At 44.1% G+C, this 26,801-nt stretch overlaps 2 protein-coding genes across 2 annotated transcripts in view; one reads left to right on the forward strand and one right to left on the reverse strand.

Annotated features, from left to right (window-relative positions):
• LOC141103843 (complement component C8 beta chain-like) overlaps positions 1 to 23,035 on the forward strand; it is a 36,848-nt gene extending 13,813 nt beyond the window's left edge. Inside the window, exons 6-12 of the mRNA XM_073593880.1 lie at positions 1,926 to 2,123; positions 5,579 to 5,819; positions 9,603 to 9,734; positions 11,326 to 11,489; positions 13,712 to 13,865; positions 18,677 to 18,745; positions 22,764 to 23,035. Coding sequence (XP_073449981.1) covers positions 1,926 to 2,123; positions 5,579 to 5,819; positions 9,603 to 9,734; positions 11,326 to 11,489; positions 13,712 to 13,865; positions 18,677 to 18,745; positions 22,764 to 22,915 — 1,110 coding nt within the window. The 3' untranslated portion in view covers positions 22,916 to 23,035. The remainder of the gene's footprint in view (positions 1 to 1,925; positions 2,124 to 5,578; positions 5,820 to 9,602; positions 9,735 to 11,325; positions 11,490 to 13,711; positions 13,866 to 18,676; positions 18,746 to 22,763) is intronic.
• Positions 23,036 to 25,732: 2,697 nt separating this feature from the next.
• The window catches only part of C8A (complement C8 alpha chain), a 43,434-nt gene continuing 42,365 nt past the window's right edge, over positions 25,733 to 26,801 (reverse strand). The window contains exon 11 of the mRNA XM_073593882.1: positions 25,733 to 25,963. Within this exon, the coding sequence (XP_073449983.1) occupies positions 25,812 to 25,963 (152 nt within the window). The 3' untranslated portion in view covers positions 25,733 to 25,811. The remainder of the gene's footprint in view (positions 25,964 to 26,801) is intronic.

Genomic DNA, 26,801 nt, shown 5'->3' on the forward strand with positions numbered 1-26,801 from the left:
AGTTTTCCTTGCATGTTCCCCTTTAGATCTAGAGCAACTGCATTTGCAATGCACAGACTATGTTCGTTTAGTAAATCAATGCCCATAGTGTGGAAGAGTTAAAACATCTGCTGGGAGGTCCAAGTCCCCCAAAAAAGATGACTTTGCCTCATATCCTGATACCTTGACAGAAAGTGAGTTTAAATCTACTTACTAGACATGTGCATTTGTTTTCGTCCGAATGCATTTTAGCCCAAATTTCAGGGATTTTCGCGTTCGTTATAACGAACGCATAGAATCCGAAAGCCAAAAGTTCCGAAATAAAAAATGCTTTATTTTCGTTTTGTTGCGACAAGAGTTCGATACAGATAGAGGATTCGACATGACGGTGACAATAGCGAACTGTGTCTATCGCACCTGCGGTTGAATATGCCTAACCTAACTCTATTAGTCCAAGATTATTCGACATGAAGATTCAACGAAGCAGTCGCCGCGAGCGGACATGTATGGTCAAATGCTCCGCCCATAGACTATAGAAGAATTCTAATGTTGGTTGACTAGTAATAATTCATAAATATAATTATTACTAGTCATACAACATTAGAATTCTACTATAGCTTGTGGGCGGAGCATTCGACCAGAAATGTACGATTGCAGCATCGTACAGTTTAGCTGCTTCGTCGAATCTTCTTAGAACATATTCTTACTATTGTAAAGTAACGCCTCCAAGTCAAAGGAGGTTAGAGCAAATCGGTGGTGAGTTGATGCGATCACCCTCCGCCCAGGGACACCCCCATTGGGAACATACTGTGTCATGGGGGAGCTGGAGATATCACCACCCGCCCAACCCTTAATCTCAGAAAACATTCTGTAGCCTTCAACTGGTGAATATACCTGTAACGACACCCCAAGTATGAAAGGGGTTAAAGTCACTTAGGACATTCCATACCCAAACACAAAGGCAGCTACTGAACACTTCCAATCAGCCGAACCAGGAACCCATACAAATAATTCTCCCCCAAATATGAGACAAGATGCTCTGTCTTGAGGTTCAAGCAGGAATAAACTTATTTATTTTCACACATGGACACAACAGATAAAATAACTCAGAGACTCTTTCCCCCACCCTTGGAAAAGAGGGTGGGTTAAACCGTCCAATGACAATGGACACACAGGTCAGGTGTGTATAACTTCTCATCAGTAAACAGTCTTATCAGCAGGGGGCTGCTGGAGGAATCCCCCCTCCCTCCATAGAGATACACATCCTGTGATCCAAGGCAGACAGGCACAACAGAACTTTGGAATACAGCCCCACCCCAAACTAGCACAGCAAATATTACACAAGAGCATGAGACCACACACAATATATACACTCAACATTGTGAAGCAGTCACTATCTGTAATATGGCACATACGGGGTTCCCTGAGTTTTGTGTTTTGGGGGGACATGGACTTGAATCCAAAGTAACATTACTTCCAGGGTCCTCGGGCATACAGCTCACAACGAGCACCGTTCCCCCAAATGCCAGGGCCCATAATCGGTCGGCAAGAGGCTGGCATTCAGTCCCCTCCAAAAGCCTCTGTACCGGCTAGGTCTGTCACAATTTACCGTACCTTTTAAACAGTACTGGGTAACTGGTACGGGTAGTCTAATAGGTGAGTATCTATAAGAAGCCACAGCCTGGAATTTTTTAAGATCAGAATAAATGAGGGCATGAACTCTCATCCAGAGTCATTTGACCTTGGTGCCCCGGAGGCAGAGAGGGGAGGACCCTGGAAACATTTTCAAGATGTGATCTGGTACCATATACAGACTTTTTTTTTTCGTTTAAAATAAAGATATACTGTACTGTATATGGACGTAACTGTGCTATATATATATATTTGGCTAGAGTTGGGTTTCCATTTCACCTTGAACTCACGACCACCCAGGTTTCTCCTTACAGACTAAAGGAAAATACGAATTCACACTCTCTGGCCATGAATCCTTCTCTGACTATGAAAGAAATTACCTGAGCGCTCTTGGAAAACAAAGAAGCTTTGGCATCGGCATCTTCATCCCCGGAGTGTTCGAGTTCGGATTCAACTATGGCAAGATGAAGTTTAAAAAGTATGTGGAGAGGACAAAGAGTTTTTCGCACACTGTAAGTACAGGAGTCGGGGGGGGGGGGGGGGGGATTGCTTAGGCTGACCACATTGTACTTTTCAAAGGAGTGTAAAAACCGATACCGACCAATAGGAATTCATCCTGTTATTGTTCTGACACCTCTATGGCTTCATGGCTCATATGGGTTCAAGCCCAGGATCACACTGATGCGGGTTAAAAATCAAGCTGAACTCGCAACGATTCCAAACCGCCAATGCAGTCCAACTTTGGGGGAGATTTGACAGATATCTGAGTGGGTTCCTGCACAGATGTCTATTTAAATCCCCCCCCCCCCCGAAGTTGCCAAAAGTAGTACAGGAACTACTTTTGGGAATCAGTGCGGCGGCGCCACAAAGCCAGCGGCGCACCAATTCGGACGGTGCAATTGCCAGCAATAGCCGTCGATTTGGCATGCGATTTGACTTTGCATGCCAAATTGGCCCAATGTGAACGTGGGCTTAATACCAAGAGTTTGGCTTGCTTCTCAATGATGGCAGAGATCCTATATTCCTAATTAGTGATTGGTAGAGGCAGTCTACCATGCTATACAGTCTCCAGCCACTCGCAATTGCTTTAAAACATTTATTATATTACAGCTCACCAATTCTTAGATGTCATGGCTGCATTCGTTTATCCTTTTTTTTAGGCTTCATCTGGTGATCCAGCTAGTCAGTCTGTTGTTTTTTCAAAAGAACAAGCTCTTTTCTAGGTGTATCAGTTTACATGGGTGAGACAAACCATTTAACACTCACATTTTCATGCAAAACCTTTTTATCCCAAAAGTTAACAAAAAATAAACTGTTTGCTGTAACTAGTTATAAAGTGGGAGCTGGAGTTTGGCTTCAATTCGTTTTTTTTAATTATTATTATTAATTAGCTTTTATTGAGAAAATGTTAATGTTAAAATATGGTACTCTGACGGTAATAATAACATTTACATGGCTAGGCTATAACCACCGAAAATATAAGTTATAACATGCCCTCTTAACCTATTAGCAATTGCAAAACATAAAGTTAAACAATAGTATAGTAATGAAATGTTCACTATCAGGGCCACATATTTTTCAAGGGTAAGGAAAACCAAAATAAGAAAAATAATAATAAAAAAAAAAAACATGGGGAGAGGACAAAGAACAATGAGACATAATGTGTCAGTGTATTTAAAGTGATACTAAACAGAGAATTGCCATCTTTTATTCACGTCATTTTAATATATCATGGCACAGTATTTTTATTTTTTTTTAACCACTTCAGCCCCGGAAGTATTTGCCCCCCTTAATGACCAGGCCATTTTTTGCGATACGGCACTGCGTCGCTTTTAACTGACAATTGCGCGGTCGCGCGACGCTGTGCCCAAACAAAATGTATGTCCTTTTTTCCCACAAATAGAGCTTTCTTTTGGTGGTATTTGATCACCTCTGCGGATTTTATTTTTTGCGCTATAAACAAAAAAATTGCGACAATTTCAAAAAAAAAACAAAAATTTTTTACTTTTTGCTATAATAAATATATATAATAAAAAATGTCTTCATCAGTTTAGGTCAAGTTGTATTCTTCCACATATTTTTGGTTAAAAAAATTTGCAACAAGTGTATATTGATTGGTTTGTATATTGATTGGTTTGCAAGTTGTATTCTTCCACATATTTTTGGTTAAAAAAATTTGCAACAAGTGTATATTGATTGGTTTGCGTAAAAGTTATAACGTCTACAAAATTGGGGATAGATTTATGGCATTTTTATTATTATTTTTTTTTTTACTAGTAATGGAGGCGATCTGCTATTTTTAGCAGGACCGCGTCATTGCGGCGGACAGATCGGACACTTTTGACACTTTTTTGGGACCATTGACATGTATACAGCGATCAGAGCTAAAAATAGCCCCTGATTACTGTATAAATGTCACTGGTGGGGAAGGGGTTAACACTAGGGGGTGATCAAGGGGTTAAGTGTTCCCCAGGGAGGTGTTTCTAACTGTGGGGGAGGGGACTGACTGGAGGAGGAGAGGGATCGATGTTCCTGATTACTAGGAACAGCAGATCTCTCTCTACTCCCCTGTCAGAACGGGGATCTGTCTGTTCACATTAACCAAGTTAACACACATTTGCAAACGCATGCATAAGCTGCAAGGCCTCTTCATGGCACCCTGCATTACCTGCAGTCCTAACCCTTCTAAAATTTGAGAGTCTCCACAGTGAAAGCACATACGTTCTAATGGATAGCTGGGGGCAGGTGGGCCGGAGGTAGACCAATCCTCCGTAAAGGCACAGGGGGCACATTGGACACCCAGCACATAGCACAGTGGAAACAAAGGTGTCCAGTGTGTCCTCTAACCAAATTTAAACCAGTAACAAAGAGATGGCCTTGCCCCTACCTATGATGGGCCTTCACAGCAAGGAGTACATGGAAGGGCAATGCATATGAAAGCCAAAACCAGAGAAAATGCCCAGCTCAACTCACCAACCAGTCTGCTTACCAACCCAATTAACATACCCAACAGTATGCATTAAAAACAGGGGTTTAGTTGGCGCACATTTGCAAATACATGCGTAAGCTGCAAGGCCTCTTCACGGCACCCTGTGTATGGGAGGGACACCTGATGTAAGGAGGGGCTCCGCTGGAAACACCTGATGTAAGGAGGGACTCTGCTGGGGACACCTGATGTAAGGAGGGACTCTGCTGGGGACACCTGATGACATCTGATGGTAGGCGACGTGACAAGTGACACGCTCAGGGCTCCCACTGATTCTGCATTATGGTGAGTTGAACTATTTCATTTTATATTCCAATGTAATAGAAATAATGCGTTTCAATCATCCTGACACCATACCAACCATGGTGACGGGATGATTGAAGTGCTAACACCAGGTGTTTGGAGTATCTTTATCTGCTGATTGTTAAACTTTATGGAATACACATATTTCTATTGTGGTGTACGATCTGGGCCTGCTGTCCCTCCATCCCTCTTTCTTTCCCTCCTTCTCTCTTCTTCCCCCTTTATTTCATTTTTTCTTTCTCCCTCCATCTGTCGTTCATCTCAGACTTAAACAACACCCCATCAAGCCACGCTCAATATTTAGTTTAAACCACGCTCATTGTTCGCTGCCGCATTTGTCTTCCCCCACTACGGCCCGCCTACAAATGAATGCCCTGCCCCATATTTATAAAAAGACTTCGCCTACAGACAAAAAAGTGTCCCTATACATTTTTTGACAATGTGGACAACTATGTCAGTGGAAACAGGATGACCTGAGCTCAGTTCTGAGTGTCATGGCAAAGGCTGTAATACCTATGTACATGGGATTTTTTTCATTTTTTTATTTTTATTAGATTTGCAAAGATTTCAAACAAACTTCTTTCACGCTACCATTATTGTAGAATTTTGAGGAAAATAATTAATTGAATCCATTTTTAAGTGTTTTTAATGTACAGTTAAGTCTTCTGTCTATTTCAGCAAAGCTTATTCATCAGCGCTCGATCGGATTTGGAAGTGGCGAAATACAAGCTGAAGTCCCGCGGAGTGATGCTGCATTCGGACTTCTTCCAGAGGGTGAAGCAGCTGCCTATGGAATACGTCTACGGTGAATACCGGGACCTTTTCAGGGACTATGGAACACATTACGTCACTGAGGCCACGTTGGGCGGAGTCTATGAGTATACCCTGATCCTCAACAAAGATCACGTTAAAAGCGAAGGTAATATTTTCAACTAACTGGTCCCAGGAAAAATTGGCAAAGATCATTTTTTTTAAAAACAAAAATGTACGGTAGTGTTTTCTAAAAAAGGAAATCCCTTATATTTTTTTTAACCGCTTCCAGAATGGCACGGGCAGGCAAATGGGCGTACCTGTACGTCCCTTTGAATTTGCCACCTAGAGGGCGTGCGCGCCCACCGCGCACCTCGGGAATGTGCCCGCGGGTCCTGCGAACTCAATGTTCTCCAGCGGCCCGCAATTGCAGTGGGGAGAGGCAGGATGGGCATTTCCCTGTTCTGCCTAGCAACATGACAGAGATCCACTGCTCCCTGTTATCGAGAGCAGTGATCGCTGTCATGTCACTGGTAGCCCATCCCCCCCACAGTTAGAATCACTCCTTAGGACACACTTAACCCCTTCCTCGCCCCCTAGTATTTAACCCCTTCCCTGCCAGTGACATTTATACAGTAATCAGTGGCTATTTGTAGTTCTGATCGCTGTATAAATGACAATGGTCCCAAAATAGTGTCAAAAGTGTCCGATGTGTCCGCCATATTGTCGGAGTCCCGATAAAAATCGCAGATCGCCACCATTACTAGTAAAAAAAAAAAATTATTACTAAAAATGCCATAGATCTATCCCCTATTTTGAGCTGGAACTTTTGCGAAAACCAATCAATATACGCTTATTGCGATTTTTTTTTTTTTTTTTTTTCCAAAAATATGTAGAAGAATACATATCGGCCTAAACTGAGGAAAAAAATAGATTTTTTTTATATATTTTTTGGGGATATTTATTATAACAAAAAGTAAAAAATATTGCTTTTTTTCAAAATTGTCGCTCCTTTTTTGTTTATAGCGCAAAAAATAAAAACCGCAGAGGTGATCAAATACCACGAAAAGAAGTCTCTATTTGTGGGGAAAAAAAATGACGTTTTGTTTGGGTACAACGTCGCAATTGTCAGCTAAAGCGACGCAGTGCCGAATCTAAAAAAATGCTCTGGTCAGGAAGGGGGTAAATTCTTCCGGGGTTGAAGTGGTTAACAACAAGGTTGAAAATAATAGACATCTACATTTTCAGACTAATTTGCTAAATTTGACAGGATTTCCAACAAAACAAAAACATTTCCTGACACTTTTTTGTTTAAAAGTTTAAATCAGTATTTTTTGCTAGAAAATTATACTTATAACTCCCAAACATGGGAGCTCAAGGTCCCTAACACCGCTCAGCTCTGTGATGTCATCATGGAGGAGGGGAAGAGGACTCCGGTGACAACCTGTGAAGCTCTGGTGAACTCCATGCCCAAAAGGGTTTAGGCAGTGCTGGAAAATAATGGTGGCCACACAAAATATTGACATTTTGGGCCCAATTTGGACATTTTCACTTAGGGGTGTACTGACTTTTGTTGCCAGCGGTTTAGACATTAATGGCTGTGTGTTGAGTTATTTTGAGGGGACAGCAAATTTACACTGTTATACAAGCTGTACACTCACTACTTTACATTGTAGCAAAGTGTCATTTCTTTTTTTATTTTTTCGTTTTTTCATTTTTTTTAAATATTAATAATTTCAACTTTTTCTCTGCTTTGTTCATTAGTAATTTAACACCTTTAACATATATTTACACGTGTCACATTGAAAAAAATGCAAAAATAAATAAAAAAATGATCTTATTTGTAAATAACGTTTCAATGTTTTGTACCGTTGCTGACAGCTGAAGTGTAAACAAAACAGTTGAGGAAAGGGAATATTTTTAATCTCTCGGGAATTCCACCCAGGCGGTGTTATTCTACCCCGTGAGTCGTGCGTCTAGTGAACACATGCTGCTTACAGTTGTTTTCTGTTTCCGGATTGGGGAACTTTGGGTTCTAGTCACAATTTTTCACCAGGCGGGTCAAAGTTTGAAGATGCAGAATGGACACTAAAGATACCATGAGCATTGTACGCCCTCCCTCCTCCTTGTACCCCAACCTGTGGCAAAGTTAAGGAAGGCTGGTGTAGAACTGATCACGTCGGAGAGAAATCTTGTATAAAAACATAGAAAAGTGACGGCAGAAAAAAACCAAGCAGTCCCTCGAGTCTGCCCATTTTAAAAAAAATCATTTTATTTTTTATTTGTTTCATTTTTATTGTTTTTTTTTTTCTTTTGGGTTTTTTTTTGTTAACTTTATTGTCTGACTATAGATGTATGTTTATCCCAGGCATGTTTGAGGCCGTTACTGTTGACTGTCTGAGTCTCACTACCTCTGCTGGTAGTTTATTCCTATCATCAACTGCCCTTTCCACATAATAATACTTTCTAAGATTAGTTTTGAACTTCCCTCCAGTTAGTTTGAGGTCATGTCCCCATTTTCTTGATTTTGCTTTCATATTGAAAAAACTGCCTTCCTGAACATTATTCACCCCCCTTGATCTTTAACCACTTCCCACCCAGCCACTGCACATAAATGGCCGGGTGGGCGCTCTCTCCTTCTGAGTGGACGTTCAGGAACGTCCCTCAGAAGGAGTGGGATCGCGCGCGTGCATGCCCGCGCAGCGGCGCGATCCCGAATGCGCTCGTGTCACCCGGACACGGCGCATCTCCGATCGGCAGGAGGGCTCTGCGATTGGCCCTCCTGATCACATGACGGCCGTGTCGAATCACAGCCGTCATGTGATGTAAACACAGAGCCGGTTGCTAGGCAATCTGCTCTGCTCTCCTCACACGGAAGTTGTCAGTGAGGAGAGGAGAGTAGATCGCTGCAGCCGGCTGGTGATCAGTGAGTATGAGCTGTTTTTTACAGCTTTTTACTCACTGATCACCAGTCTAGTGACCCCACACAATGTAAAAACACAAAACAAACACTAAGTAAACACACAATGTCCCCAAAACACATGTCCCCACATAGTAAAAACACATGTCCCCCACATATGTCCCAATAAAATCACATGTCCCAATGATTATCTGCACACGTCACCTGCGCACATCTGTACATGATCATTTGCGCACGTGTCTGTGATCACACGAACCAATTATTATACACTTAACAGGATTTTTTTTACCAAAAACATGTAGCAGAATACGTTTTGGCTTAAATTTATGACAAAATTTGATTTGATTGGATTTGTTTTAAAATAGAAAGAAGAAAATATTGTGGTTTTTTTTCCAAATTTCCGCTCTTTTTTCGCTTATATCGCAAAAAATAAAAAACGGAGTCGTGAATAAATACCACCAAAAGAAAGCTCTATTTGTGTGAACAAAATGATAAAAGTTTAATTTGGGAACAGCGTAGCATGACCGCGCAATTGTCATTGAAAGTGCGTCAGTGCTGAAAGCTGAAAATTGGTCTGGGAAGGAGGGGGGCGAAAGTGCCCAGTATTGAGGTGGTTAAAAGAGACTCTTTGGAAAGAAGTAGCTCTAGAAGAGCTAGGCTAAGGGGGTTCTTTACGAAAGGCAAATCCACTTTGCACTACAAGTGCAAACTACACATGCAAAGTGCACTTGGAAGTGTAGTCGTGGTAGATCTGAGGGGAAGCTCTGCTGATTTCTATCATCCAATCATGTGCAAGCTAAAATGCTGTTTTTTTTTATTTTCCTTGCATGTCCCCCTCGGATCTACAGCGACTGCACTTTCAGTGCAATTTCAAGTGCACTTTGCACTTGTAGTGCAAAGTGGATTTGCCTTTAGTAAATAACCCCCAGAGTATATAAAAAAATACGATGATCCTAAGCAAATTATTTTAACAAGATATTGATAAGTGACAATTCCTCTGTTATGTTTGTTTTTTTGTTATTTTCTCTGCAGGTTATTCCTTAAGTGATGTGAGGTCCTGTATGAATATGGGATTTAGTCTCGGCGGTAACATAGCTGGTATTGTGTACGTAAGCGTTGGTATGACAAGCAACCAGTGCGGTGCACTTTTGAAGGAGATTGGAGGTGAGAAGCCAATATTTACTGCTTTAGAAGTCTGAACTAATGATGTCACGGGGCTGGAGGGAGATCAAATTTTGAATTGCACGCGTCCATTGCCACCACCTACACTACTCCTGATTTATTCACCCTCCCTCTAACGCCGCGTACACACGGTCGGACTTTCCGCCGGAAAATGTGCGATCGGAGCTTGTTGTCAGAAATTCCGACCGTGTGTGGGCTCCATCTGACTTTTTCCATCGGAATTTCCGACACACACAAAGTTTGAGAGCTGGCTCTAAAATTTTCCGACAACAAAGTCCGTTCGCGTAAATTCCGATCGTGTGTAGACAATTCCGACACACAAAGTGCCACGCATGCTCGGAATCAAGCAGAAGAGCCGCACTGGCTATTGAACTTCATTTGTCTCGGCTCGTCGTACGTGTTGTACGTCACCGCGTTCTTGACGTTCGGAATTTCTGACAAGATTTGTGTGACCGTGTGTATGCAAGACAAGTTTGAGCCAACATCCGTCGGAAAAAGTCCGATGGATTTTGTCGTCGGAATGTCCGATCGTGTGTACGGGGCATTAGATTGTAAGCTCTAAGGAGCAGGGCCCTCTGATTCCTTTTGTACCAAATTGTAATATAACTGTAATGTCTGCCTTCATTTTGTTAAATGCTGCGCAAACTGTTGGCGCTATATAAATCCTGTATAATAATTCAAAAGATTAAAAAGAGAGGAAATGATTTGCAAATATTTGCAGTAAATTTAATCATCATAACAATAATATTAAAAAAAAATATATATATAGATATATATATATATCTATATATATATATCTATATATATATATATATATAGATATATATATATAGATATATATATATATCTATATATATATATATATATATATATATATATACTTATACTATATTTCCAAAAGTATTGGGACGCCTGCCTTTACACGCACATGAACTTTAATGACATCCCAGTCTAATGCCCCGTACACACGGTCGGATTTTCCGATGGAAAATGTCTGATCGGAGCGTGTTGTCGGAAATTCCGACCGTGTGTGGGCTCCATCGGACATTTTCCATCGGATTTTCCGACACACAAAGTTGGACAGCAGGAGATAAAATTTTCCGACAACAAAATCCGTTGTCGGAAATTCCGATCGAGTGTACACAAATCCGACGGACAAAGTGCCACGCATGCTCAGAATAAATAAAGAGATGAAAGCTATTGGCCACTGCCCCGTTTATAGTCCCGACGTACGTGTTTTACGTCACCACGTTTAGAGCGATCGGATTTTCCGACAACTTTGTGTGACCGTGTGTATGCAAGACAAGTTTGAGCCAACATCCGTCAGAAGAAATCCTAGGATTTTGTTGTCGGAATGTCCGAACAAAGTCCGACCGTGTGTACGCCCTATTAGTCAGTAGGGTTCAATATTGAGTTGGCCCACCCTTTGCAGCTATAACAGCTTCAACTCTTCTGGGAAGGCTGTCCACAAGGTTTAGGAGTGTGTCTATGGGAATGTTTGACCATTCTTCCAGAAGAGCATTTGTGAGGTCAGGCACTGATGTTGGATATGTTGCATATTGATCCATTACAGATCCGACCGAAAATAGGAAAATTGTTGAAGATTTTGTCGTTCTTCTACGAGGAGGATCCAGTGAGCATGTGGCCACCCTCGCCTACAGGAATCTTCCCACACCGGATTTAATGCAAGAGTGGGGGGACGCCGTGCAGTACAGTCCAGAAATCATAAATATTAAGGTACAACTCTCATTTTTAAAGTTTATCTAAGACATTAGAGGGATGAGGACAGAGGAGACACAGGAGAGCAGGGCAGCATATGGCGCAGCAGCCTTGATATATAGGAGTCAGCATACAGGGGAGAGGGTATAGCCAGGCAGGATCAGCCAGGTATTTCAGGAGTAGGGATGAGCTTTATGTTCAGGTCAAACATGAATTTGCCTCGAACATTGGGTGTTCGCCCGTTCATCAAAAAACGAACATTATGGGGTGTTGGCGGCAAATTTAGGCGCCGAGTAACGCCCCATAATGCACTGCGTGCATTGCTGTATGATGATTGGCCAAAGCATGCACCATGACCTGCATGCTTTGGCCAATCCCAGCGCCCTCAGCTAAGAGAGCAGGGTGCCTTTGGCCAATTATGGCTCAAGGGGACTAAGTCCACGCCCCACACTATATAAGGCTGCCTGCACGTCGGCCCTGTGTAGTGTGTTGTTGGCGTGGACGGAGAGAGAGTGTGATTTAGATTGAGCAGGCATGTTATTCAGTTAGCTGCAGTGTATTTTATATATATATTTTGTTAATACAGTGCACCCATAGTTGCTATTACACTTCTGGTGGTGTATACAATACCGTGCACCCCTAGTGCAGTTGCTACTACTTTTCTGGTGGTGTACACAGTACACAATACAGTGCACCCATAGTTGCTATTACACTTCTGGTGGTGTACACAGTACCATGCACCCCTAGTGCAGTTGCTACTACTTTTCTGGTGGTGTACACAGTACACAATACAGTGCACCCATAGTTGTTAATACACTTCTGGTGGTGTACACAGTACACAATACAGTGCACCCATAGTTGCTATTACACTTCTGGTGGTGTACACAATACTGTGCACCCCTAGTGCAGTTGCTACTACTTTTCTGGTCGTGTACATAATACACAATACAGTGCACCCATGATTGCTATTACACTTCTGGTGGTGTACACAATACTGTGCACCCCTAGTGCAGTTGCTACTACTTTTCTGGTGGTGTACACAGTACACAATACAGTGTATTGTGATTTTGCTAAACAAAATTTACAGCATGTCCGGAAGGCCACCAAGGAGAGGCAGACGCTTACAGGCCACTAAAAGAGGGCAAGCAGGCTCTGTGTCTACAGTCAACAGTGCTGGTCGTGGACACGGTGCATCCTCAGCAGGTGGCCGTGGGGCACGCTTGTCCTTTTTTCCTGCTGCTGGCCGTGTTATTGAGCCACAACATGCAGAAGAGTTGGTGGAATGGATACCAAAGCCGTCTTCATCCTCTGTCACCCAGGCTCAGAGTAGTTTGCCTGCCAATGCAGCTGCACCTATTCCATCGGCTCCATGTCAACAGTCACTCCTTCCCTAGCCCCACCATCATGCCCTGAGGAGTCCCCTGAACTATTCGACCACAGTGTCGGGTACATGCTGCAGGAGGATGAGCAGCGATTTGAAGGCTCCGATGATGGTACCCAGGTTGATGAATGTAATGTGTGGGAGTAATGTGAGCCTAGAGAGAGGGAGTGCCCAAGAAGGGCAAGAAACTGGCAGTCATGTTCCCCGAGCTGCAGCATACTGCCAAGTTTGCTCCAGTGATGAGGAGGGAGGGGATGATAAGGTCACTGACTCTACTTGGGTGCCTGATAGAAGAGAGGAGGAGGAGGCACATCTCCAACGAGGCAGGATGTAGTAAAAACACCTCTAGTAAAAGCACCTCCCCCCACAGTAGTAAAACACTGGCTAGGTGCGCATTTAACCCTTTGATGGCCCCTGATGTTAACCCCTTCCCAGCCAGTGTCATTAGTACAGTGCATAATTTTTAGCACTGATCACAGTATTAGTGTCACTGGTCCCAAAAATATTGTTTTTTTTTTTTTTTTTCAAAATAAAAATAAAAAAAAGCAGTAAAAAAATAAAAAATAAAAATACCACCAAAAGAAAACTCTATTTGTGGAAAAAAAGGACATTTTATTTGGGTACAGCGTCGCACGACCGCGCAATTGTCAGTTAAAGTAACGCAGTGCCGTATCGCAAAAAAGGGCCTGGTCAGGAAGAGGGGGGGGGGGGGGGAATCCTCCAGAGCTTAAGTGATTAAAAAAAAAAATCACACTAAAAACAAATTAAAAGGGCAAATGCCATTAACGGACCACATGATTATTTTTAAAAATTATTTTAAAAAAAAAACGTCTTTCTTTCCCACATTTCTGTCCTGCAGACAAACCCGTTGTATGAATTAGTGACACCGACGGACTTCATCGGGGCCAACGTTCTGCAGGAGAATATGAAACGCGCCCTGGAAGAATTCGAAAGGGAGACCGCGTCCTGCCGCTGTGCCCCATGCGAAAATAATGGTGTCGCATTCTTTAAAGGTATAAAAACTCAGAAGCCAAATTAAAGGGATAATATATGATTGCTGATTGTTTCCCCAACACACAAAAAAAATTTAAAAAGTAATTTTTTTTCCTCTTTTGTTTCATTTTTAAAGTGGAAGTAAACCCATTGATTTAAAGCGGAGGTCCGGCCGTTTTTTTTTTTTTTTTTTTAAATTCAGCAACTACAATCACTGGAGCTGCTGACTTTTAATAAGGGCAATTACCTGTCCAGCGAGCCCGCGATGTCGCCCCCCACCCGAGGCTGATCCGTCCATCAGATCAGGTGCCGGCGCCGCCATCCTAACTAAGGCAAACAGGCAGTGGAGCCTTGCGGCTTCACTGCCCATTTCCTACTGCGCATGCGTGAGTCGCGCTGCGCTTTGTGAATGGCCCTGTGGTTTTCTGAGACAACGGGGCAGCTCGCCAAAGAGGAGGAAGTGAAGGAACAGCGCCGCAGAATTTTTCAAATGTTTTTTATATTTTTTTGTAGAATGTTAATGAAATTTTTAATCCTAGGGTGCGCCTCCGCTTTAACAGTTTAAAAAAAACAGATTGCTTGTGCTCTCAACCAAACTGTCAAACCATCCAATGGCTGGGGTCATAACTGATCACATGTGCAGCATCATGGCAGTTGAAGATTAAAATGAGGCTAAGAGGGCGGATTCTTTGGCTGGAAATGATAGGAGGGTTTACTTCCACTTTAATTTTTTTATTTAAGCACTTTGAGAGATTGTGCTGTTCATCTTCTCACACTGGCGAGAGAAAATCTGTTGTTTTCAGTAGAATCTCTTTCCACCAAGGTGTTACCCTGAATAGAGTATTCCCTACTTTTGGTCTAGCACAGGTAAGTTTTGGTCTAGCACAGGTAATATGTTTACCAGTGGCGGCTGGTGCTCAATATTTTTTTTGACCCCCCAAAAGCCCCCCCTCCCCCCCCCCTGGGAGACAGAGGATGCTGCTCCTCGCTCCAGTTTGCCGAGGGAAGAGCCGGGGCCGTTGCTTCTTCTCTCGGCGGAACAGGCAGTGGGTCCTGAGACCTGATTGGCCGGGAGTTTCTGATTGGATGGGAGGAGAAACAGGAAGACATTTAGCGAATATTATTTTGCTAATGTCACACAACTGGGTGGGCTCGGGGCGCAGTGCTCTCCATAGACGGGCCACCACTGATGCTTACAGGAGGGAAGCGCAGATTGGCGGCTTCATAAGTGTACTGCTTCATTGTTATTCAGTCAGCAATATAGGAGATGCCCTCGCAATCCTTAAAAGAGAAGTTCCATGTTATTTTTCTCTTTTTAAGAATCATACTTACCTAGGTGAATGCATTGTCATCGTCCCCCATGCCCCCCCCCGCTGGCTCTAAGGCTACTTTCACACTGGGGCGTTGGGGCGTCGGCGGTCGTTTTTGCAGCGCTTTTCAGCCGCTGGCGGGGCGCTTTTAACCCCCACTAAGGGCTGAAGAGGGGTTAAGAGCTGCAGCGGTGCTTTGGAGGCGCTGCCCATTGGGCAGCGCCTCAATGGGCAGGGGCACTTTAGGAGCGGTATGCACACCGCTCCTACAGCGCCTCAAAGATTCAGCTTGCAGGACATTTTTTTAGCATCCTGCCATGACTTGTGCTATAAGGAGGGTGGGCACAATTCCTCTCCCCTCCCAAAGCACCTCTTAGCACACATCCTCTAACCCCCCCAAAATCAAAGATCCCATGCCAGCTCCATTCATCCCCCCTGATGCCATTCCTGCTCCATCCACCCCCCCATCCCATCCCAGCTTCATCCACCCCCCCATCCAATCCCAGCTCCATTCACCCCTCCGATCCCATCCCTGCTCCATCCACCCCCATCCCAGCTCTATTCATCCCCCCCGATCCCATCTCAGCTCAATTCATCCCATCCCAGCTCCACCCATCTCCCTGATCCCATCCCAGCTCCATCCATCCCCCGATCCCATCCCAACTCCATCCAGCACCCCCATCCCAGCTCCACCCAACACCCCCATCCCATCCCGGCTCCATCCACCACCCCCATCCCGGCTCTATCCATCCCCCCGATCCCATCCCAGCTCCGTCCCCAAACCCCCGTCTCGGCTCTGTTCACAACCCCAATCCCATCCCAGCTCCATCCACCCCCCCATCCAATCCCAGCTCCAATTATCCCCCCGATCCCATCCCAGCTCCATCCATCCCCCTGATCCCATCCCCATCCATCCCCCGATCCCATCCTGACTCCATCCACCACCCCCATCCCGGCTCCACCCAACACCCCCATGCCATCCCGGCTCCATCCACCACCCCCATCCTGGTTCCATCCATCTCCCCATTCCCATCTCAGCTCCATCCACCAACCCCCATCTCGGCTCTATTCACAACCCCAATCCCATCCCAGCTCCATCCATCCCCTGATCCCATCCCAGGTCCATCCACCACCCCCATCCCATCCCAGGTCTCCACCCAACACCCCCATCCCATCCCAGGTCCATCCACCACCCCCATCCCATCCTGGCTCCATCCATCCCCCCGATCCCATCCCAGCTCCATCCACCACCCGCATCTCAGCTCTATTCACAACCCCAATCCCATCCCGGCTCCATCCACCACTTGATCCCATCCTGGATCCATCCATCCCCACCAATCTATTACAGCTTTATCCACCCCCTGCTCACATCCTGGCTCCATCCACCACCCCATTCAGGCACCATCCACCACCCCATCCCAGCTCCATTCATTCCCTAGATTCCATCATGGCTCCATTCATTCCCCAGATTCCATCATGGCTCCATTCATTCCCCAGATTCCATCATGGCTCCATTCATTCCCCAGATTCCATCATGGCTCCATTCATTCCCCAGATTCCATCATGGCTCCATTCATTCCCCAGATTCCATCTTAGCTCCATTCATTCCCCGTGAGAGGGGGTGACGTGACACCATGTTTTACCGCACCAGGTGACACCAATCCTAGTGACGCCACTGGTCTAGGGTACCTTTAAATGCAGTTTTTATTACCTTCTCCCTCACTCCCACTGTATTCCTCCTCCCTGTGCATCCGGTCCCCCTGAAGCCACTTCTCTTTGGTGCTCTGTGGGTGGCACTCTGTAGTCTTCACATACAATGCAGGACTAGCAGAAGTGAGGACACAGAGGGCCGATCCACAACCTGGATGTTGAAGGGAAGAGGAGCACTGACTGCCTGGGGAGTGAGGGATAAAGTCAATGGACTAAAACAAGCTTTTAAAGCTTGCAGTGTGGAAGGAACCCCAATGCAAGGGAAACATTGAATTTTCAGCTTTAGTGGCATCTTTGCAGCGTGTCAGGGGTGGGCGGATCACAAGACCAGCTGAACAGAATCGCAATATTTTTGCAAGTGAAATAGTTCACAAATGTACTTTAACCACTTGCCGACCACAATATGTACAGTATATATACGTGTTGCAAGTGGTTTCCCGTGATAATGAATGAAGATATCAGCTATATCCCCCCCCCCGCCGTATCGTTTTTTTCATCCGGCAGCTGGCTTTCTCATGAGACCTTCTTGAGCGGCTCATGCCCCACTGGAACAGTTTCTGAAGCGGGGGGGGGCACATCCTCCTCCGGCCGCTCTTTGGTGTTTCTGGGGCTTACCGTTTACGCCGGCTTGCTAGAGAAACGATTTGACGGTGCAGCCGGCTGCTCCCATAGGCGATCATTTTAAATGGCATGGAGAGTTTTTTGAAGTTGTAAATTTTTGACAATTTTTTGGAATATGATGGCATTTTAAAAAAATGCGTTTTTCACAATTTTTGGGAAATTGTTTATACTGTGACCAGTGCAGTACAGCGTCATCATATGATTGGTGTAGTGGTGATCAGGGACACTGACTGGTGACAGTATATAAAATAAATAAATAAATGTTTTTACTAATGTTTTCAATTTTGTGGTATATATATATATATTTTTTTTTACCAGAGCACTACTCTGGGGAGGTGATCAGGATTTGTTTTTAATACACTATGATTGCTTATAACTGTGCTTTTTACAGTTATAAGCAACCATTTTTTAGTGTTTACTATTTGCCACAGTGATCAGATTTTTAGCAGCAGCCGGCCGGTTCAGTGATCTGTCATGACTGGCGATGAAAAGGATCTCTAAGTTATAAAAGATCACTAGTGCCTGTCTTCCCCTGATGATGTCTGTGGAGTGACGAAACGCATAGGGTGAGGGCTTGGTTCCTGACGTTATCAAGCCCGCCGGCAAACTCACAGCAGTGTTGTATAAGGGATCAGTTAGAAGAGATCACTAGTGCGTGGCTGTCACACACCCTTACCATAGGTGGACGCTCCAGCGGTACACCAGCTTCACTCATAACCATATGAAAAAAGCAAAGGAGCATGCCCCCTAATGCAATATGTAAGTGAACGTAGGGTTTATTGCAAGTAATATACTCGCATGAGACAGAAGAAAGACCAGCATGTAAGCAAGTACAGCAGCTCTGTGATTTCGCCCAGCTGGCGTGATGATGTCACAAACCAGGCCCTGCCCTACTGGTTTCGTCACTCCACGGGGGGGCCTCCTCTACAGAATATATACACAATGGCAATCAATGCCGAAGCATGTTTAATGTTAAATAATCACTGATGACAGTTTAAATGTATTAAAATGAAAACATTAATTTAATGATGAAAAAAAAGAAAATATAAATAATAAAAAAAATTCTAATAATTACGCCATCTAGTGTGTAGAGATAAAACCGAACATATCAGTTATAAATAAGGCTCTTTAAAAGAAGAAAACTCTGAAAATATTTTTCATGTGAATTCTGTCCCTTCTTGTTTTCGCAGAGAATCGCTGTGAATGTGTTTGTCCAAATGGGTTTAAAGGGTCAGCTTGTGAAATCGCCAAAAGGCCAGGTAAATAAATCTGCCACAGCTCGCTGCATGATATTTGTTCTAGAACTTTTGCAGGGTGTCTACAGAGCAGAGAGAACTTGTGAAGACATGGAGAAAAAAAAAAAGCCTCCTTCTCCAAACTTTTTGAAACCGATGTGCCGTCTGGGCCATTTCCAGGCATAGGCAATGTAGGCAAATTCCTTTAGTACCACCAACTGTAGACAGGTGTCATATATTGCAGTCCTATAGGACTCAGCTAAATCATTAATTCACTTGAAGGAAGCAAAAGATGGCGCAAATGCCTAGTGCATTACCTCCAACAACATACAAACATGAGATCACCAGCAAATAAAATCACAACTTCAGCATGGAGGATGAGCAGATCGCTGTAGTTGGAAGCTGACACGTTTCGGGAGTCAAGCCCCCTTCATCAGAGCTGATCCAACTTATTATAAGGCATGATTTATATGGGGACCCGAGACATAAACTCAGAGACATGCAAGCTTACTTTAGCAGAAGTAGCTCATCTTCCCAGTTTCTGCTCAGCTCGTGGGTACTGTTCTTTGGAGCGCACGTCGTGCCTTGGAATGTATATTCCTCCGGTGCTGAAGGCTGAAGGTGTGTAAATTCCGGCAGCGCGTCATCAGGGGGCAGGGTCATTCGACCATGCTTTCCAGCTGTCTCTAGGGACGCCTTCCCTGGTCCTGCCCCATGCTACATCACGGGGGAGCGAGGCCGATCCCCAGGGCAGGCTGGAGTCACAGTACCTACACAAGACAAGTTTGTAACAAGCCGGATCAGCTCTGAGGAAGGGGGCTTGTCTCCCGAAACCCGTCAGTTTCCAACTACAGCCATCTGGTCATCCACCATGCTGGAGTTGTGATTTTTATATGCTTGTGACTACCTCATGTTTGTACAGTGCTTTGAAAAAGTATTCATACCCCTTGAAATTGTCCACATTTTGTCATGTTACAAACAAAAACGTAAATGTATTTTATTGGGATTTTATGTGATAGACCAACACAAAGTGGCACATAATTGTGAAGTGGAAGGAAAATGATAAATGGTTTTCAAAATGTTTCACAAATAAATATGTGAAAAGTGTGGGGTACATTTGTATGGCGCCCCCCGGAGTCAATACTTTGTAGAACCGCCTTTCACTGCAATTACAGCTGCAATTCTTTTTGGGGATGTCTCTACCAGCTTTGCACATCTAGAGAGGGACATTTTTGCCCATTCTTCTTTGCAAAATAACTCAAGCTCTGTCAGATTGGATGGAGAGCGTCTGTGAACAGCAGTTTTCAAGTCTTGCCACAGATTCTCAATTGGATTTAGGTCTGGACTGTGACTGGGCCATTCTAACACATGAATATGCTTTGATCTAAACCATTCCATTGTAGGTCATCTGACCAGAGCACCTTCTTCCACATATTTGCTGTGTCCTCCACATGGCTTCTCACAAACTGCAAACAGGACTTCTTATGACTTTCTTTCACCAATGTCTTTCTTCTTGTCACTCTTCCATAAAGGTCAGATTTGTGGAGAACACGACTAATAGTTGTCCTGTGGACAGATTCTCCCACCTGAGCTGTGGATCTCTGCAGCTCCTCCAGAGTTACCATGGACCTCTTGGCTGCTTCTCTGATGAATGTTCTCCTTGCCCGGCCGGTCAGTTTAGGTGGACGGCCATGTCTTGGTATTTTTTCGGATAATGGATTGAACAGAGCTCCGTGAGATGTTCAAAGCTTGGGATATCTTTTTAAAAGCTAACCCTGCTTTAAACTTCTCCACAACTTTATCCCTGACCTGTCTGATGTGTTCCTTGACCTTCATGATGCTGTTTGTTCACTAAGGTTCTCTAACAAACCTCTGAGGGCTTCACAGAACAGCTGCATTTATACTGAGATTACATTACACACAGGTGGACTCTATTTAATAATTAGGTGACTTCTGAAGGCAATTGGTTCCACTAGATTTTAGTTAGGGGTATCAGAATAAAGGGGGCTGAATACAAATGTACCCCCTACACTTTTCACATATTTATTTGTAAAAAGTTTGGAAAACCATTTATCATTTTCCTTCCACTTCACAATTATGAGCCACTTTGTGTTGGTCTATCACATAAAATCCCAATAAAATACATTTACGTTTTTTGGTTGTAACATGACAAAATGTGGAAAATTTCAAGGGGCTAGGAATACTTTTTCAAGGCACTGTAAGTATGTTTTTGGCTTTTGAATAAATTATCATGGTGTTGTAGGTAATACGCTAGGCGTTTGCACCCTCCTTTTGTTTCCTTGTAGTCATTTGGAGTTTTCCCGCTCAAGGAGAGCAGTATCGCTTGGAACACTGCCTATGTACCATTGGATGTGAGCCGGATCGAGCGCTGAGGCTTGTCTGTTTTTAGAGTATTAATACACTTGACTCATACAATAGGTTCAGTTAACAAGGCTAAAATACATCATCATAGGATATTTATTTTCCAAAAAGTTGTTTTCAGCATCCAATGAGATTTCTAATTTACAGTCATATGGCTAAAACAATGATGGGGGCCTATTCTTCCCACTAATACCAATAAGGGGGTATTATTCTTCCCACTAGGACCAAAGATGGGGCACTATTCCTCCCACTAATACCAATAATCGGGCACTATTCTCCCCACTAGTACCAATGATGAGCCACTATTCTGTCCACTTATACCAATGATGAGGCACTATTCCTCTTACTAATACAGATAATGGGGCACTATTCTTCCCATTAATACCAATGATGAGGCACTATTCTGTCCACTTATACCAATGATGAGGCACTATTCTGTCCACTTATACCAATGATGAGGCACTATTCCTCCCACTAATACCGATAATGGGGCACTATTCTTCCCATTAATACCAATGATGAGGCACTATTCTGTCCACTTATACCAATGATGAGGCACTATTCTGTCCACTTATACCAAGGATGAGGCACTATTCCTCCTACTAATACAGATAATGGGGCACTATTCTTCCCATTAATACCAATGATGAGGCACTATTCTGTCCACTTATACCAATGATGAGGCACTATTCTGTCCACTTATACCAAGGATGAGGCACTATTCCTCCTACTAATACAGATAATGGGGCACTATTCTCCCCACTAATACCAATGATGAGCCACTATTCTGTCCACTTATACCAATGATGAGGCACTATTCCTCCTACTAATACAGATAATGGGGCACTATTCTCCCCACTAATACCAATGATGAGCCACTATTCTGTCCACTTATACCAATGATGAGGCACTATTCCTCCTACTAATACAGATAATGGGGCACTATTCTTCCCATTAATACCAATGATGAGGCACTATTCTGTCCACTTATACCAATGATGAGGCACTATTCTGTCCACTTATACCAATGATGAGGCACTATTCCTCCCACTAATACCGATAATGGGGCACTATTCTTCCCATTAATACCAATGATGGGGCACTATTCTTCCCGATAATACTAATGATGGGGCACTATTCCTCCCAATGATACCAATGATGGGGCACTATTCCTCCCAATGGCACCAATGATGGGGCACTATTCTTCCTGATAATACTAATGATGGGGCACTATTCCTCCCAATGATACCAATGATGGGGCACTATTCCTCCCAATGGCACCAATGATGGGGCACTAATCTTCCTTCTACTGACCACAGGCGCTATGTTATATATTTACTTCCACTGACCACCAAGCTTGTGGCATTGTTCCCCCCCAAGGGACATTTTCTATCTCCCCCCTAAAGTCTAAAAAACAGTAGTCTGGCCCTTTGCTTTGGAAGTTTGGAGACCCCTGTTCAAGGACTTCAGACTGGGACCTGGCACAGATACCCTGAGGCTGTGGGGTTAAAATAAATTAAGATTTTGAGATTTTGAGGGCTTAAAGCTAAACTGCCCACAGCAGGACCTCAACCAGGTGTATGCACAGAGGATTCCCATGTTGATCTATAGAAGACCATGGAAGACTTAAGTGCTGCTGGTTTTTTTTTGTTTTTTTCAGTTCCCCCCATTGATGGAGGTTGGGGTTGTTGGTCCAGTTGGACGTCATGTTCCGGAAGAGTCCAAACAAGACAACGACAGTGCAATAACCCTTCACCGAGGAACGGAGGTCGGCCTTGTCCAGATGCATCCGCGGAGAGCAGAAGCTGTTAGTTGCCCCCCCTACTGGGAAAGGATGGTATGTGGGGACTGCAGGTCTGCCGCTTTGGGGGCTGATGGGTCTTCTTTTCTGGAAAATGTGTCTGAAATAACTCCAATAAATTTTCACAATCAGCTTCTTGGGTCACTTTATTCATTTAATAGCGGGAAGATGGAAATGATAGGATTGTTATTATTTTTATTATATTATAAAACTCCATTTCATTCTGTTAATCGCCATGCCAGTGGCTTAAGCTTAACCAGGTTCATGTAAATGCAAAAGTTGTTTTAAATCTGCAACTTTTCATTTAGAGTCCCCGGTGATCCTGCCAGGAAGGAAGTCCCCGTTGCTTCCTGTTATAGAGTGACAACTGGCTCCCAATTGTACTCCTGTGTTCTCATCCTGTCAACGCACCCCTGGGGGAAACTGCAAGCTACTGACACACATTGTTCAGGCATGGTCTCAGAGCCAGTACGGAGGGGGGGGGGGGGGGGGGGGGCGTAAGGGACGGATGCCCTGAGAGGTACAATTTATTGGGGGTGGGGGGTGGGGGGGCATCCATGATGGGCATATTTTATTTTAAGAGCAACACTGGTGGGCACATTTTTTTATTAAGGGGCACTCTGATGGGCAGATTTTACGTTAAGGGGCACGTTTTGTTGTGCCCATCAGAGTGCCCCTTAATATAAAATGTGCCCATCAGGGTGCCCCTTAATATAATAATAATAAGTATATTCTTGTTTTGGAACGCCCTGGGCGTTTTTTTTCTTCTTGGGAGAGCGCATGTGATCAGCACAGGGCCAATCAGCTCTGTCCAGATGATCAGGGGTCTTGCAGTCTCATAGGACCGTCAGGAAACTCCTCCTACAAGCTTTAACCAATGCTTGGCTGGACACTGATAGAAGTCACTGAACTATACTGCATTAAACGGAACTTGCAGTAATTCACTGAAATATACAGCATTAAACTTGCAGTAATGCACTGAAATATACAGCGTTAAATAGAAGATAACGCACTGAACATGTGATCAGCACAGGGCCAACAGACAGATGGTCAGGGGTCTTGCAGTCTCATAGGACCGTCAGGAAACTCCTCCTACAAGCTTTAACCAGTGCTTGGCTGGACACCGATAGAAGTCACAAGACTGCTAAATACTGCTGATGAGAAAAGGTATTTAGTTTATATTTACTAAAGTAATTTCACTTCCATGTTCTGTGTACTGTGGGAGACCAGATATAGTGACTGCAGGGTCCTGGGTTTAGTATCACTTTTGGACTGCTATACATGGTTCGAAATCCATCAATAGACTTGGGTCCAGGCCAGCCTGTCAGATTTTCTACATACGAGTACTGCCGGCGGCTATAGCTGCTAGCAGAAATCCATTGTGTTCTACCAGCCAGGGTGGCTCTTCTCGCCCCCCCCACTGGCAGAACACAATAGTGCTGTGGGAGGGATTCCTCCATCAACACTGACTGTTGATGGAGGAATGGAGCGATTTTCTTTCCTTTCAACCACAGTGGAAGGAAAGAATATTGAATCACCTTTTGGGCTGCCTTAGGGGGCCCTGTCGCTGCCATAAACACCTAAATACTGTTCACTTTTAGGCAGGGCAGGGACAAGGGGAGGGCAGGAGGGGGCAGCTGCCCTGGGCACAAGGGGCGGCTGCCCTGGGCACAATGGGTTACTGTAGGGATGGGGGCACCTTCTTTCTGGTGCAAGGCTAACAGGAGTAGTGACGGCAGCAGTGATTTTGACAAGTAAGTGACTGTTGGGTGTAGGATCCATCAAGCTTGCACACCATGAATGGGTTGGGGGGGGTGCAGTTTGGCACCTTTGCCCTGGGCGATGGGTGACCTTGCCCCAGCACTGATTTTAGGCCAGCCGGGAAATTAAATTTTCTCATGGTTTGATATATTCACGTGGCGCCGGCCAACAAACCCCTTCTTCAGATATGCAGAACTCCTCTTCCAACTGTTGCTCAGGGACACTTTAATGTCCAATCTGACCAGCTTCGGGTTGAAGCCGCATGATGCTTCAAAAAATGTGGTTTGCAAAATTTGGCTGGAAGCGACGAAAATTTACACAGTGTGTTTAAAGCAGTATTAAACCCAAACGTAAGCATTTATAATGTTGCGGCTTCCCAACTCTTAGATGCGGTGGCTGCTTTCTTTTTTTTATTTTTTAGGCTTTCTTACCTTTATTTTCACCTGGTAATCCGGCCAGTGAGTCTGTTGTTTTTTTCAACAGAACAAGCTGCCCTGCAGATGTAGCAGTTTGAGAGATGAGACAAACCATTTACCACTGACAGGGGTTGCTTCCAATGATCACCTTTTATTTATTTGGGTAAAACCTTTGTCCCAAAAAGGAAAAAAAAAATGATTATAAAATGTGAGCTGGAGTTTCGCTTCAATGTGTCAGCGTATATAAATCTGCTAGTACATCACACACTCCCCCACCCCCGACTGACAATGCTATTGTTCAAAGGTGTCCCCTGTGCTCCTTCCTCTAGAGTGGCGCTCTAATACAAGAGATGTGTTGTAAAGAAAAAAACAACTATGTTTTCATACCACGCTAAAAAAAGCTATAGTACATAAAATAACGAGTGAAAAAATAAGATGAAAACAGTCCAATAATCCACCACCAAAGGTTGAATTAAACCCATACCCTTCTTGACCCATGATGTTCAATATCTATGACCTTACTACCTTTGTTCAGATTTTCTGCAACCCATATTTCCCCCATGGCTAGAACATTTGTCACAGTGTCAGCTCTCCAACACAGTCTTATGGTAAAATTCAAGAACATTTTTGTAAAGAAAAACCAAAGCTCTCTCATATTTACATCTTTATTTTGGTATAGAATTGAATGACAGATTGTTACAGTTAGATGTGCTGGAGGGATAACACAAACTTAACAGGATTGCCTTTGGGCGCTCTTCCCGAGACACGAGGTGCCTCCATTTTTAGGTGGTGGATTATTGCACAGCCTCGACCTCTGGCGAGTTCCAGATTGGCAGTTGGACCAGGACGACCAGCAACCCCAGTTACCATTGGCTTTGGTGCCTGTAACAAAAAAAAAAAAAAAAAAAAAAGAAGAATTAATACACGTCCATCCTTCTGTTATCACTCTGAAGTTCTACACTGTAGGATGCTGTACTCCCGTATGCTGCACACAGCGGCCCACAAAAGCAAAAGATTGCTGTACAGAAGCAGGTCATACTGGTGGATGATACGAGCTTTCATGAACCGGTGTTCACCATTTTTTTTATGGTGGAGATGGGTTTTGCTGCATGTTAGTACCAGGTTGTGGTCCTCAGAATTGCCCCACCAGGAGGTGAGCAACCCGGGTCCATTAGCAGATATAGCAGGTAGGGATCAAGCAGAAGTGTAGCCAGTAAACAAGTCAAAGGTTGGTAACAAGTGGTTGCAGGTTGGGATCAAGCAGAAGCGTAATCGAGGAACAAGCCAAGGGTTCGGTAATGAGTGGTAGTGAAAATACGGATGGCACTAGGAGTGACGAGAGCTAGAGATTGGCTGTAAGAGAGCACAATAATCTGGCACACAGGAAGTGAAAAAGCTTGGCTTTAATAGGAAGTTCATGGGAGGAACTCAGGGCTCAAGGTTCAAGAGAAACAAGGTTCAAGGCACGATCATTCAAGGAATTGTCCAGGGAGCTCTCCAGTACTCCAGGTGGCTCAGCAAGAAGACACGGCAGAGGTCTCGAGTTTGTATCCAGGTCCTAACAGGGAAGCTGCTGGCTAATTGGATAATGAAGTTAAAAAACATTCTGAGCCACTTTCTTTTTAAATCCTACCAGGGATAGGAAGATAGATTAAGGGGGGTGGGGGGGGGAGGGGGGGCTTTCAGCAAGCTAAGGATTCTCAAGCATCCGGTGAAGCAG

This window comes from Aquarana catesbeiana, linkage group LG07 (assembly GCF_042186555.1).
Source record: "Aquarana catesbeiana isolate 2022-GZ linkage group LG07, ASM4218655v1, whole genome shotgun sequence".
NCBI classification, from domain to species: Eukaryota; Metazoa; Chordata; class Amphibia; order Anura; family Ranidae; genus Aquarana; species Aquarana catesbeiana.